The sequence below is a fragment of the Tursiops truncatus genome, chromosome 11, assembly GCF_011762595.2.
Source record: "Tursiops truncatus isolate mTurTru1 chromosome 11, mTurTru1.mat.Y, whole genome shotgun sequence".
NCBI classification, from domain to species: Eukaryota; Metazoa; Chordata; class Mammalia; order Artiodactyla; family Delphinidae; genus Tursiops; species Tursiops truncatus.
In genome coordinates, this window is record NC_047044.1 from 50113201 (window position 1) to 50126546 (window position 13346).

The 13346-nt window shown below is 38.8% G+C and overlaps 1 protein-coding gene across 4 annotated transcripts in view; it reads right to left on the minus strand.

Moving 5' to 3' along the window:
• IRAK3 (interleukin 1 receptor associated kinase 3) overlaps positions 1-13346 on the minus strand; it is a 70509-nt gene that overhangs the window by 24345 nt on the left and 32818 nt on the right. For all 4 annotated transcript variants that reach the window (XM_019952318.3, XM_033866344.2, XM_004323332.4 and 1 more), the window contains 4 exons: positions 9440-9504; positions 8543-8597; positions 7150-7301; positions 3153-3217 (listed from right to left, as the gene is read on the minus strand). In XM_019952318.3, coding sequence (XP_019807877.1) covers positions 3153-3217; positions 7150-7301; positions 8543-8597; positions 9440-9504 — 337 coding nt within the window. The remainder of the gene's footprint in view (positions 1-3152; positions 3218-7149; positions 7302-8542; positions 8598-9439; positions 9505-13346) is intronic.

The following is a 13346-nucleotide window of genomic DNA, read 5'->3' on the forward strand; positions in this document are numbered from 1 at the left end:
GCCCCAGTCACACAGTTAAGAGACATCCAGTGCCTTCAGAAAGCTTGTAGTGTTACCTGAAACCCATGTGACTAGTAAAGTTTGATGTTGAAAAACACATCACTGATTTTTAAATCCCAGAATTCTGTGTCAGTATCGTATACATTTTTCAGGTTCTTTTTTAAAAAAACTGTATTTCTTGAGGGCATGTGTCATCACTGTGAAAACCAATGGAACCCAGTAACAGCTATGAAATATGAAACATGTGAAATTCACCACACATACTGTGAACTCAGCTCAATTCAACAATTATTTATGGAACACCTTCTATGTCTTAGGCATGCCTGGTGATATTAAAATAAATAAAGCTATTTTTCCATAAATGGTGTTATATATAAAATCCTATTATAGGGCTTCCCTGGTGGCGCAGTGGTTGAGAGTCTGCCTGCCGATGCAGGGGACACGGGTTCCGGGAGGATCCCACATGCCGTGGAGCGGCTGGACCCGTGAGCCATGGCCGCTGAGCCTGAGCGTCTGGAGCCTGTGCTCCGCAATGGGAGAGGCCACAGCAGTGAGAGGCCCACGTACCGCAAAAAAAAAAAAAAAAAAAAAAATCCTATTACACATTTCTTCAGTAGCAAAACTTACCTATAAAACACGCGTGTGTGTGTGCATGTGTGTCTGTGTGTGTGTGTATATATATATATATATATATACCTCCCTTCTGAGTCCCTCTATTCCTTCTTCCTCAAGAAAGGCAATGTGTGGGTGTGTGTAAGTATACATACATAAACACATAATACAATCCCTTAAGTAGTTCCCTTAATATTAAACAAAAAAACCTCATCCTCAGGTCTCAGCTTAGACGTTACTTTTTCCAAGACACCTACTCTGCCGCCCACCCGCCTCCCCAAATTAGCATTTCCTCCTCCCTCAGTGCTCTGTACTTGCTTGTCTTATTAGTTAACTTACTGAAATTGCCTGTTTGCCTGTGCACTTCTCCCCTAAACCCACTCCAGACAGTATGTTCTAAGAGGAGAAGCCTGCCTCTGACCTACTTACTAGCAAATGTCTGAGAAGAGGGAGATTGAGTATGATTCAGGAAATAAACTGGATCTTGTTAAAAAAAAAAAAAGTACGCTCTGCCTCAGTTTCCTCATCTGCAAAATGGGCATAATAGCAGGACTCACCTCACAGGATTGTTGTGAGGATTAAAGAATTAACACATGTGAAGTACTTGGTATAGGGCCTAAAACTAAAGAAATATTAGCAATATAAATGATAATGATGGCACACCAGGAATATTCAATGTCATAGTTGTTAATTCTCTCTAAAGTAATACATAAATGCCTCAGCAGAATAAATCCAAATGGATCAGATATACAAATGTAAAAAATGAAAATATAAAAGTACTTGGAAAAAATGGCATAATTCTTTTATAACCTCTCAGTGGGGAAGGCCTTTTAAACTATAATATAAAACCCAGACTCCATAAGAGAAAGTATAGATTAAATTCAACTACATGAAAACTGTTTCCACATGGCCAAAACTAGAATAAGCAAAGACAAATGAAAATGTGGTAAAAAAATTATTTGTATCTTGTAACATAAAAATAGGGCTAATTTTCTCTAATATATAAAATGCTCTTACAAACCATTAAGAAAAAACCCAACAGCCTAATAAAAAAATGGGCAAAAAACATTAACAGATATTTCATGGAAAAGGAAATACATCTCAATATATGAAAAGATTCATTCATCATAGAAAAAGAAATTTAAACTACACTGAGAAACCATTTCCACTTAGCACATCAGAAAAAACTAAAAGAATAAACGCTATGTTATCAAGAATATGGGGAACCAGGCACTCTAACATATGACTGGTATACGTGTAAATTCGTACAGCTTCTACTGGAGGACAATGTGGTAACAGGTAACACATACAACCATTTGACCCTATAATTATGTGAAGCTTTCTTAGTTTTCTAAGCGATATTAAAACTTAGATAAGTTTTCCAACAGGTCTGAAATAACACATATAAAAGGTTTCTTGTTGTAGCATTTTTTTTTTAAGTGAAAGATTAGGAGAACTCTAAACATCCATCAGTAGGAAAACGGTTGATTACATTACAGCACGGCACACAGTGGAATACTAAAATGAGCAACGTGAACAACGTATGCATGCTACCTCTTGTGTGAGAAGAGGAAAGTAAGAAAACAAAATACATATATGCTTGCACAGAAAATATCTCTGAAAAGATATACAGGAAACTGATAACGCTGTTGCCTTTGGGAAAATCAGCTAGGTGGCTGGATGAGAATAGTGGAAGAAAATCTCTTGGCTTACCCTTTTGCCCTTTTGGAATTTTGAACTGTCTGAACTTATTATTTATTCCTAAGCAAAGAAATAAAGTTTAAATATAAAAACCTTATTACAACTTTGGTTTTAGTTTTTTGTTGACTAAATGATATATTAAGTGTTTATACTTAGCCTCTAACATTTTGATTTCTGGTCCTGGGTATAAACGGAGAAGGATTTAGGATAATACCTCTCTCCCCCCAATTCATGTATTGGTTTAGAAAACATCTGAAAAGAACATTTTCTGTTTGTAAAGGGTGATGACTGAACTCTATAGGGTTAGGGGCCTTCAGTGAGACAGGTTGCACAGCTGCAGATATGAATATATATGAAAATGAAGTCATTTTAGTTTGTCTCCAAGGACTTTCAAGTTCATGAATGAATTCCCAGAAAATAATGTGCACATCGAAAGCACTTGATTTCTTTGCCTAAAACTCTCTTCCAGAAGAGGTCTATATTGATGAAACAGTTTCTTGACTGGAATGTCTCTAAGAAAGGGGGGAAATGGTAAAATATATACAATTCTAAAGTTCTAAGAATTAGTTTACATTCAGTCATGTTAGTCACACATGATTTAACCCATTTCCTTGTGACAGTTTCTTGTTAAAATATGTTCAAGTGAATTATGTAAATGGTCTATTTTAAAATGTATTCCAAGGAATATACTAAAGCAGATGTCAAAATTTTACCCGATGTTCTAACATCCAACCCACATTTATTAAATGCCAACCATGCCAAGCTCTGTGCTGTAGAATCAAAGATGAACAGAGATGAAAGCCAGGCACAAGTGGAGAAATCCAAAGCAATATACTCACAGCAGTAAAACTTCAAGCTCAGATAAAAAGCTCTTCCATTGTTTCTTACATTGCATTGTTTTCCCCTAAATATCATACAGAAACACAAGAAAAACAATAAGGAAAGGATCTCTCTATTTCTGGGATTCTTACCTAGGGTCTATAGTCTCCCTGAAATTAGATACTTTATGGCATAAATGCATATGAACATTTTTCTGGGGAGAGGATCCTTAGCTTGCATCAGACTTTCAAAAATCCATTAACCCCAAAACAGATTTAGAACCACTGCTTTCGAATTAGAAGTTTTTCATGAAATGTATCATACTGCTCTATTTTATATTCAAACCCTTTCACCATATTTTGTACACATTTACATGAATTCAAAAATATGTATTCAAAGAAAATCCCATGACAGAAACTCCCCACTTGATCTCAAAGAATCCTGGTTGTGATAGTTGTGTTCTAATTAGAATTGATTTCAATAATTTGGCATTTATGACTTGGGTCATTTGGCTGTTGGTTCAAGTTTACCTTGGTACTAATTTTGAAAAAATGGGCCCACTAGGAAAATGAAACATATAACTCCTTACTTCAAAGAAGATTCAGAAGCTAGCAGAGTGCCCGACATATGAATAAATTGATGAATTCAATGATATTGTATGGAGCACCTCCACTGTTCCCGATGGCTTCATACACCTGACATCGTTGCGTGTCTCTGGATCTCAAATTCCTAACTTCTACCATGAAAGGGTTAAAGTAAGTGTGCTCCAGTTATTGTCTGCAAATTGCTAGACAGGGCAGAGTTCTTTTTTGTTTTCTTTTTTAATATTTATTTATTTATTTATTTTTTGGTTGCACTGGGTCTTCGTTGCTGTGCGCGGGCTTTCTCTAGTTGCTGCGAGCAGGGGCTACTCTCCGTTGTGGTGCGTGGGCTTCTCATTGCAGTGGCTTCTCTTGTTGCGGAGCACGGGCTCTAGAGCGCAGGCTCAGTAGTCGTAGTGCACGGGCTTAGTTGCTCCGCGGCGTGTGGGATCTTCCTGGACCAGCGGTCGAACCCGTGTCCCCTGCATTGGCAGGCGGATTCTTAACCACTGCGCCACCAGGGAAGTCCCATGGCAGAGTTTTTAGAGCTTTCTGTCCTCAGGAACAAAGGGAGAGAAATCCAACAGGAATCCTGGAAACTATTTTCCAAGTTAACCCAAGAAGTCAGAAACAATAAACTAGTCTAACAAATCATTTGCAAGGACCACATTATGAGAATTTACATTTTAAAAAACCACTGCCCTGGGAGCGAGTGGACTGGGTGTCAGGCCCACCTCTAACACTCATTATTTGTGACTTATTGTCACCAAACCTCCCTGGGGTCCTCGTTTTCTTAATCTGAAAATGTGAAGGGGTTAGTTTTTGTGTTCATGCTGCCCTAGCACTCTTGCTGCTCAAAGTGTGTTCTGTGATTCTCTGGGAGCTGATGGGAAATGCTGAGTCTCAGGTCCCTACCCAAATGTGCTGAATCAGAATCTGCACTGTAAGATCCCCAGGTGAGCTGGATGCACTAATCTAACACACCTAAGTACAGTTCCCAGCCTCAGTCCCTCTAAGAAAGGTTACCGAAATTAAGGTCTCAATGTTACAAAACTACATTTCTAGTAAAAAATGTTCTGTGGCTAAGGCTTCATTAAATTATCTCATTTTTCCTGATGTGTATGTGTATGTGTGTGTAGGAGTTTGTACAAGCTCTAGGTCTTGGGTAACTTTGTTATCTCCTGCCTTTTTACTAATACTGAATAGCAACTAAATTCATGAAAACAGCCTATGTGCTTCATTCAATTCACCTAACAAACATTTATTGAGCAACTACTATAGGCCAGGCTCTGTAATACAGCACTGGGATACAAAGATAAATAAAAGCTCCTTAAAGAAAACCATCCAGTCCACTGGGAGAGGCAGATGAAGAAATCAATACTATGAGACAGTGGTATTTTCCTGCGACTGTACAGAGGAGGGTCACCAAAACCATCCTGGAGGGGTCGGAAGCAGTCAAGGAAATGATCATTGTCTTCGGGACAAAAAGGGCAAAGACATCCCATTCTGAAGCCAGACCCCTGGAAAGAATACTCCCAAGAGGGAGTGTGAGTTGGTGGCAGCTGCGGAGAGAAGAGGAAAGTAGACGCATGGAGTCTTTGGGGAGGTGGCCCTGGGGCTCAACCAGAAGAGAATGTACAAATGGGGCCAGGGACACACTGGCCCCAAGAAGCAGCCTTCAGTTAGGACACCTCTAGAATAACCACATTCTTCTTGGTGAATGGTTATAACAATAGATTGTTTCATTTCTTCATTAGACATTCATCTTCTCAGGAATCTTGAGATGTCTATACAGAATTAGTGGGGCAAATGCAGTTTGAGGAAATGGACAAATTGGGTTCATAATTTTTTTAAAGAGGCCCTGTAATCTAAGCTGCAAAACTGGAACCACCTCAGATCCCTCCTTCTCCCCTATTTCCCCAGCCCTGTCTAACAGATCACCAGATTTGCTCCATTTCACCTCATCTTTCAGACATAGTACCCTCCCTTGCCATCCCCACTGCCTCTGCCCTGGCTTAGAGCGGTTACCAACACACGTCACACATCTGAACCACCTGGGGACGCCTACCACCACCACTTCTCTGACCCAACCAGATGCTGCAGAGCTCAGTTTTTAAAACGCTTCCTGGGTGATTCTAATATTAAACTGGAGAATACAGGTTTCAGCCCTATCCACTTCAGCTTACACATCTGAAATATCCCTCTGCCAGGTCTTTCTACCTCTAGTCTAATTCCTGCCGTCTTTCCTCCAGTGCCCCTGCCAACTTCCAGTCCATCATCTGACCGGTAATCAAAGTGATACTTCAAAACACAAATCTCGTCCTTTCACTCTCCTACTTAGAAACCATCCACGGACTTCACCTATCTTTCCAGTATCATCTGATGCCACTACGTTCCCACCCTCTCACACTAAACTCTACTCCACCAAACGAACTGGTCTTCGTGAGTAAGACACAGGCTTTCATGCATGTGCCTCTAGGCCTGGGCACCTGCTATCTCTTCCATCTAGAAAGTACTTCCCTCGCTGCCTGGTAAATTCTCCTTATCCTTCAAAATCCACTTGAAAGGTCACTGCCTTTCATCCACTTTTCCATTTGTTTACTGAGGAAATGTTTACTGCGTGGTTACTCTGTGCCAGCCCCTCCTCTGCCTATCTTCTATGTGCTCCCATGACCTTTGGGGCAAATCTCTGCTAAAGTGCTTATCACACTGCAATTTAATCTTTTCTTTACCTGTTTTCCCCATAAGGCTGGGAACTCTTGGAGAATGTAACTATGCTTTATTCATCTCCACCCAACACGCAGCCCGTAAAAGAAGTTTAGTAAATGTTTATTGGCTGTGGACCAACAATGAAGAACAGCTCTCTGGGTATGCGTGTGCAGACCTACCTCCTCCTGACTCCTGCGTCGGACCCCCAATAGCCTTTCTGCTTCCCTGGCTCTACTCAGCTGTATTCTAACCTCCTGCTCCGATCATTGCCGTGCTGCTCCTCCCAAAGCCTCCGCTTTCTCCCGCTCCTGAACTGCGATTGAAGACGATTCATAAAGTAGCACCGAATATCAGTCTGTGGCTTAGCCCGTGAAGCTGCATGGAGAGGGCGCTGCCCATCCTGGAAAGCCAGGAAACCTGGAGCAGACCAGCACAATCCGGCCATCTTAAGCAAAGTCGCAATGGTCCTAACTACGCTTTTCAGAAAAGTCTTTCTCAGGCCATACATCTGGGGAGGGGAAGGATTTAACTTCCACATTCCTGCAAGACAGGCATTCATTTCTCAGTCATTTCTCCAGTCACCAGAGGTCATATATCTTATTTCCATTTACGAAATTTTATTTTCAAGTATACCTCCTTTCAATGTTGATGAAAAATGACACATTTTAATGTGAAATATGAGCCAGTAAATGGAATGGATATCCTGTGATAGTAATTCTTTCCATACCTGTTTAAATAATTTAATGGCATATGTTCGGTTTTGGATTTCCACTCTGTATACCTCAAAAATTTCCCCTTCTCCAATTAAAAAGTCTTTGTGGAAATTTCTGGTTCCTTCTATGACGTTGTGAAAGCTGATGGACGATTTAAACAATATTCCTTAGGAAGGAAAGTAGGGAGAAGATAAGTTACTTTTTCTCTTTTTAAGAATCAACCATCATTATAAAGAACCAAGACTTCCCTACTAGAAACAAATCAGGGCCCAGTGAAAAGTCAACAGAGAAAGGCCCAGGAGCAAAAACTGAAGCCCACCATGTGCTCTCTGTACATTTACTTGGGCCTGGCTCCCACCATCCCACAGAGCCAATGGCTTTTTAGATATTCAAACAAAAGCGCTGTGATTCTATCACCTTTCCAAAGAGATCAGCCAGACAACTTAGTTGGGGAAACTTTTCCAAAACTGTTTCCCTGTCATTAAATCAACAGATTGCTGCTGACCCACTATGAACCTAAAACCAGTAAAAAAAAAAAAATTATAGAAGTAGAAATTTTGATATGACTAAATAATATTCTCTAAGCATGACTGGGAGAAACGTCTTTCATAAGCCAAATCCTCTAAATGGCTAACTAACTTGCTCAGAGTAAATCAGGAAGATGCTTCCGCTTTTTAAAAAAATCATCTAAAGCAGAGATTGGGAGGAAACATTTCAAAGGTAATCAAATACAAAGGGAAAAGCCTGGCTAAATGCTTCAGAGACCAATTTTGGCTATATCTGCACACTTAGTCTGTTTGATTTAAACCTTTTTTGCTAAACATTAAAGGACCACAAACTTATCTAACTATTCTAATTCTCTTTTGAACCAAAGAAGCATCGGATCTAGTGGCAAAGATTAGGCTAGGCAGCCTTAAATAGCCACTAAAGTTTATCAGAATGATTCCCAGATAGAAGTAAATTATTCGCCCTGCTGATAAAGTAGGAAAGTTGGTGTGGAAAATAACTGATTTTCATAGTGACCTTCAGCACTGCTCTACAATCACCTCTAAAGATTTCTCTATAAGTGCTATGAAAATTTCTAAAACTGTATAAAACCCAACATAATTTTTAAATGTCTTCCTATGACACATAAAAATAGCAAATGTCATGAAATTCTCCTGAGACCACAATTATGCTCTTTACTGGCCAATGAATTTTTAATACAACAATAATGTATCACCTATCAGAACTATGTGTCAGTCAAAATTGAGAATATTTTGATATCTATGAAAAATTTATCCTGAATCTGCATATTAATGAATAGTTATTATGTTTACTGGATCTTTCTAAATTTCACTTAAAAGAATTCATGAATTCACTTAAAGGAAAACATGATTTAAAGAAAAGTTGTTTTGTTTTTCTTACCTTTTTCATTATGTTCAGGAATAAGAACATTATCCACTGTGACACTAGCTGTTTCCTAGGAGAAGAAATACATATTAAAGTATAATTCAATTTCATAAAGTCTAGAAAGAACAGAACCCCAACAGAAATCCAAAGCTCCCCCTGGGACTGTACAGTGCAACAGGGTGGAATCTAATTTAGAAGAAAGCTAGTAGAATGCAAAGTTATTCTATTTTATTCAATAGCATTCACTGCTATACATATTCCATACCAACGGTAAAAACTCAAGTATCAAAGTCATAGTTATAGTCAATTTTTTTTTTTTTTTTTTTTTTTTTGCGGTACGCGGGCCTCTCACTGTTGTGGCCTCTCCCGCTGTGGAGCACAGGCTCCGGATGCGCAGGCTCAGTGGCCATGGCTCACAGGCCCAGCCGCTCCACGGCATGTGGGATCTTCCCGGACCAGGCCACGAACCCGCGTCCCCTGCATCGGCAGGCGGACTCCCAACCACCGCGCCACCAGGGAAGCCCTATAGTCAATTTTAAATGACTTCTATTGCTGTAAAAATGATCATCGCTAATTTGCTTTAATAAAAGCTAACAGTAACATGCAAAACACTAGAACAGGAAAACTAAAAGCTGAGTTAAGACAAACGCGTAACTTACAGTACTCTTAAAAGTTCTAAGACTCATCTCTGACAGATCACTGAGAGGACAAAGCTCTTAACTCTTCAAACATTTACAAATCTCCAATTTCCTGAATCCCCAAATAAATGAACAAGAATGAGAGCTAAAGCTCTCCAGAATTTAAAAAAGTACCTGCAAATACAGCATTTTTCTGCCTGATAACTTCATTCCTTACACTCAATTATATATGCAACAGGGTTCAAGGGTCATTCCCCATGCGCACACACTCTACCTTGGATAACGTGATCGGAAATCCTTTTCCCTGATGACTCTGCTCTGAAGGATTCAAGGCTGCCCCTGAAAGAGAAATAAGGGAATATAGATACAAAAAATGTTATGTTCTTAACAAACTTTTTTTTCTTTTTTACACTGTGAAAATAAATACCTTGCTAGTAAGGTTCATTTCTAAAGCTCAGTTTCATTCCCATTGAATGGTTTCAAATTTCCATATGTGAAAGAGCTTTCTAATGATCAAATATACAAACATACCTTTGTTCACTTAAAACATGAGCACCTATCTTTTTTTCTTGTTTGTTCGTTTGTATTTTTGTTTTTTTAATTTTTGGCTGTGAGGCGCGGCACGTGGGATCTTAGTTGCCTGACCAGGGATCAAACCCGTTCCCCCTGCAGTGGAAGCTCGGAGTCTTAACCACTGGACCGCCAGGGAAGTCCATGAGCACCTATCTTAAATTATTATTAGACATCATTAAAAATATTGAAGTATGAAGGAGAGAACTGACAGGAAAAAAGCAATGTTGTTATCAGTTTTTTGTACATGTATTTAAATTTTTTACGATTATGGGATTATACCTCTCTCGGTTAGTTCACTCTTTATCCTATCTTGTGCCATAAGGTATTAGAGGGGTGAGTGAGTATGAGAGTGTGTGTGTGTATGTGTGTGTGTGTGTGCGCGCACGCGCAATCACAAATGCCCACAAATGCTGCCCAATTGAAGACAATTACTTCTGTCTGAACTAAGGAAGTCTATGTAGCTTCCTACAAAAAATTAAAACTCTGCAATATTTTGCTGTTACTTCTGACATTTTGATTCAGACTTCAGAAGTTTTATTTCATCTTCTAGTTTTTCTTAAATTGTATTCTAATGTTTCCTAGATTATTTTGCTTAGAAGACTAGCAACAAAATACAATCAATTAATAATAAGCCTCCTTGAACAAAACTATAAATCAGTTAGACCAAACAGACATCTATAGAACATTCCATCCAAAACAGAAGAATATACTCATACTTTGCAAGTGTACGTTGAACATTCTCCGGAACAGATCACATGTTAGGTAATAAAATGAGCCTCAATAAATTTGGAAGGATGAAATCATACAAAGCATATTCTCTGACTACATGGAATTAAAGTAGAAATCAAGGGCTTCCCTGGTGGCACAGTGGTTAAGAATCTGCCTGCCAATGCAGGTGACACAGGTTCAAGCCCTGGTCTGGGAGGATCCCACATGCCATGGAGCAACTAAGCCCGTGTGCCACAACTACTGAGCCTGTGCTCTAGAGCCCGTGAGCCACAACTATTAAGCCCACGTGCCACAACTACTGAGCCCGCGCACCTAGAGCCCCTGCTCTGCAACAAGAGAAGCCACTGCAGTGAGAAGCCTGCGCACCGCAATGAAGAGTAGCCCCCACTCACTGCAACTACAGAAAGCCCGTGTGCAGCAATGAAGACCCAATGCAGCCAAAAATAAATAAAAATAAATACATTTTTTAAAAGTGCAAAAAAAAATAAAGTAGAAATCAATAACAAAAGGAAATTTTTTTTTGGAAATTGACAAATACATGAAAATTAAACACCAAACTCATAAATAACCAATAAGTCAAAGAAGAAATCACAAGGGAAATTAGAAAATACTTTGTGATGGATGAAAACAAAAACACATCGTGCCAAAACGTATGGCATGCAGCAAAAGCAGCACTTAAAGAGAAATTTATTGCTGTTAATGTCCACCTTTAAAAAGAAGAAAAATATCAAATAAATAGCCTAAACTTTTGCCTTGAGGAACTAAAAAAGAAGAAACAACTAAACCACAGGAAGCAGAAGGAAGGAAGAATTAAGACTGGAGTGGAAATAAATGAAATAGAAGAACAGAATAGAAAAACAGAAGAGAAATATCAATGAAACTGAAGCTGGTTCTTTGAAAATATAAACAAAGTTGACAATCTTTTAGTTAGACTGACCAAGAAAGAAAGAAGACTCAAAATTACTAAAATTAAGAACAAAAGACATAACTACTGACCTTACAGAAATAAAAAGAATTATAAGGGAATACTGTGAACAACTATTTGTCAAAAAACTAGATAAATGACATGGACAGATTCCTAGAAAGACACAAACTACCAAAACTAATTCAAGAAGAAATAAACAACCTGAATGGGTCTGTAACAAGGGAAGAGATTTAATTAATATTTTAAGACTTCCTATAAAGAAAAGCCCAGGTCCAAGTGGCTTCACAGGTAAATTTTACCAAACATTTAAAGAAGATTTAAGACCAGTTCTTCACACATTCTTCCAAAATAGAAGAGGAGGAAACAACTCCCAAATCTTTCTTTGAGGCCAATATTGTCCTAATATCAATGCCACACAAAATAGCACAAGAAAACTACAGACCTATATCCCTTATGAATATAGATGCAAAAATCCTCACCAAAATACTAAATCCAGAAACATATAACAAAGATGAGGTACCATGACCAAGTGGGATTCATCCCAGGAATCCAAGGTTAGCTTAATATCTGAAAATATACCACATTAATAAAATGAACAAACTCATAAAATCCAATAATCTATCATGATGAAGCTCTAGGGAGAGAAAAAAAATGGCTTAATTTGGTAAAGGGCATCTGTGCAAAACTTACAGTGAACATCATACATAATGGTGAAAGACTGAATGTTTTCTCCTTAGATCAGGAACAAGAAAAGAATATGTTGGTCTTGCCACTTCTATTCAACATTATACTAGAGGTTCCAGCGAGGGCAATTAGGCAAGAAATAGCAAACATCCTGAATAAGGTATTGTTGTGTAGAACAAAATTTGAAGTTTGGGGGCTGCAAGGGCACTAAAAGCCATTGTCCTTTTGCTGCACATAAAAAGAGAGACAATACTTCACTGTCATATAAAATGGGAGATTCAAAATGGCTTGGCTAAGGTGATTAAGGTGAAACCATCCCACCAAATGGAACAATTTTAAGGAAAGCTAGGCAAAAACAGATTATTTAGATAAGTGATAACTCTGTTCATGGTAGCAACAAAGAAAGACTAAATCTTTATGCATTTCAATTAGGAGCTCCAACTCCTGACTTCAGTGAGCTGCTCTCATAGAAAACACCTGTGCAGCAGGTTACATTTAAATGTTTCCAATGAATCATCGTGTGGCTGCTTTCAACGAGCTATACAATTAATGTTTTTAAGATCATAATTCAAAGCATTAATTCAACAAACTGCAAATAAATAATGCTATTTTCCTTAGCAAAGGATTCAGAACAAAGCACTAACCTCCTTTTCATCTCAGATGTATCTATCTCCTGGTATTAGGGCAGTAATTGATTGCCTTTCCACAAATCAACTAATCCCACATTGTAAAAATTAAATTAATTTCCCATGTGCAACAGACTAGGAGTCAACCAAGGATGTGGAATTTTTGTCCATATAATTCCCCGCTGCATAAATAAACAACATAGAGTGTGAAAAGACACCCTGAAATCTATTCCAGAACACTGAAGTATAAAATATACCCGTGCCCTATCAAATTGGTGTGAGTTTATACTGTGAACAACAAGTCACGTGGGTGGTTTCAGTAGCTGGAAAAGGCTCAGATAATGAAAAGGCATTACATTTACAGCTCCCAGAGACTCACTGCATTTCACCTGATCAGTCAGCTTCAGAGTGAAACATTCTGCTGTATAAAACTAAGTGAAGGGACTTCCCTTGTGGTCTAGTGGGTAAGACTCTGCACTCCCAATGCAGGGGGCCGGGGTTCGATCCTGGTTGGGGAACTAGATCCTGCATACATGCTGCAACTATGAGCTCGCATGCCGCAAGTAAGAGTTCACATGCCACAACTAAGAGTCCGAATGCTGCAACTAAGAAGTCCACATGCTACAACTAAAGAGCCACATGTT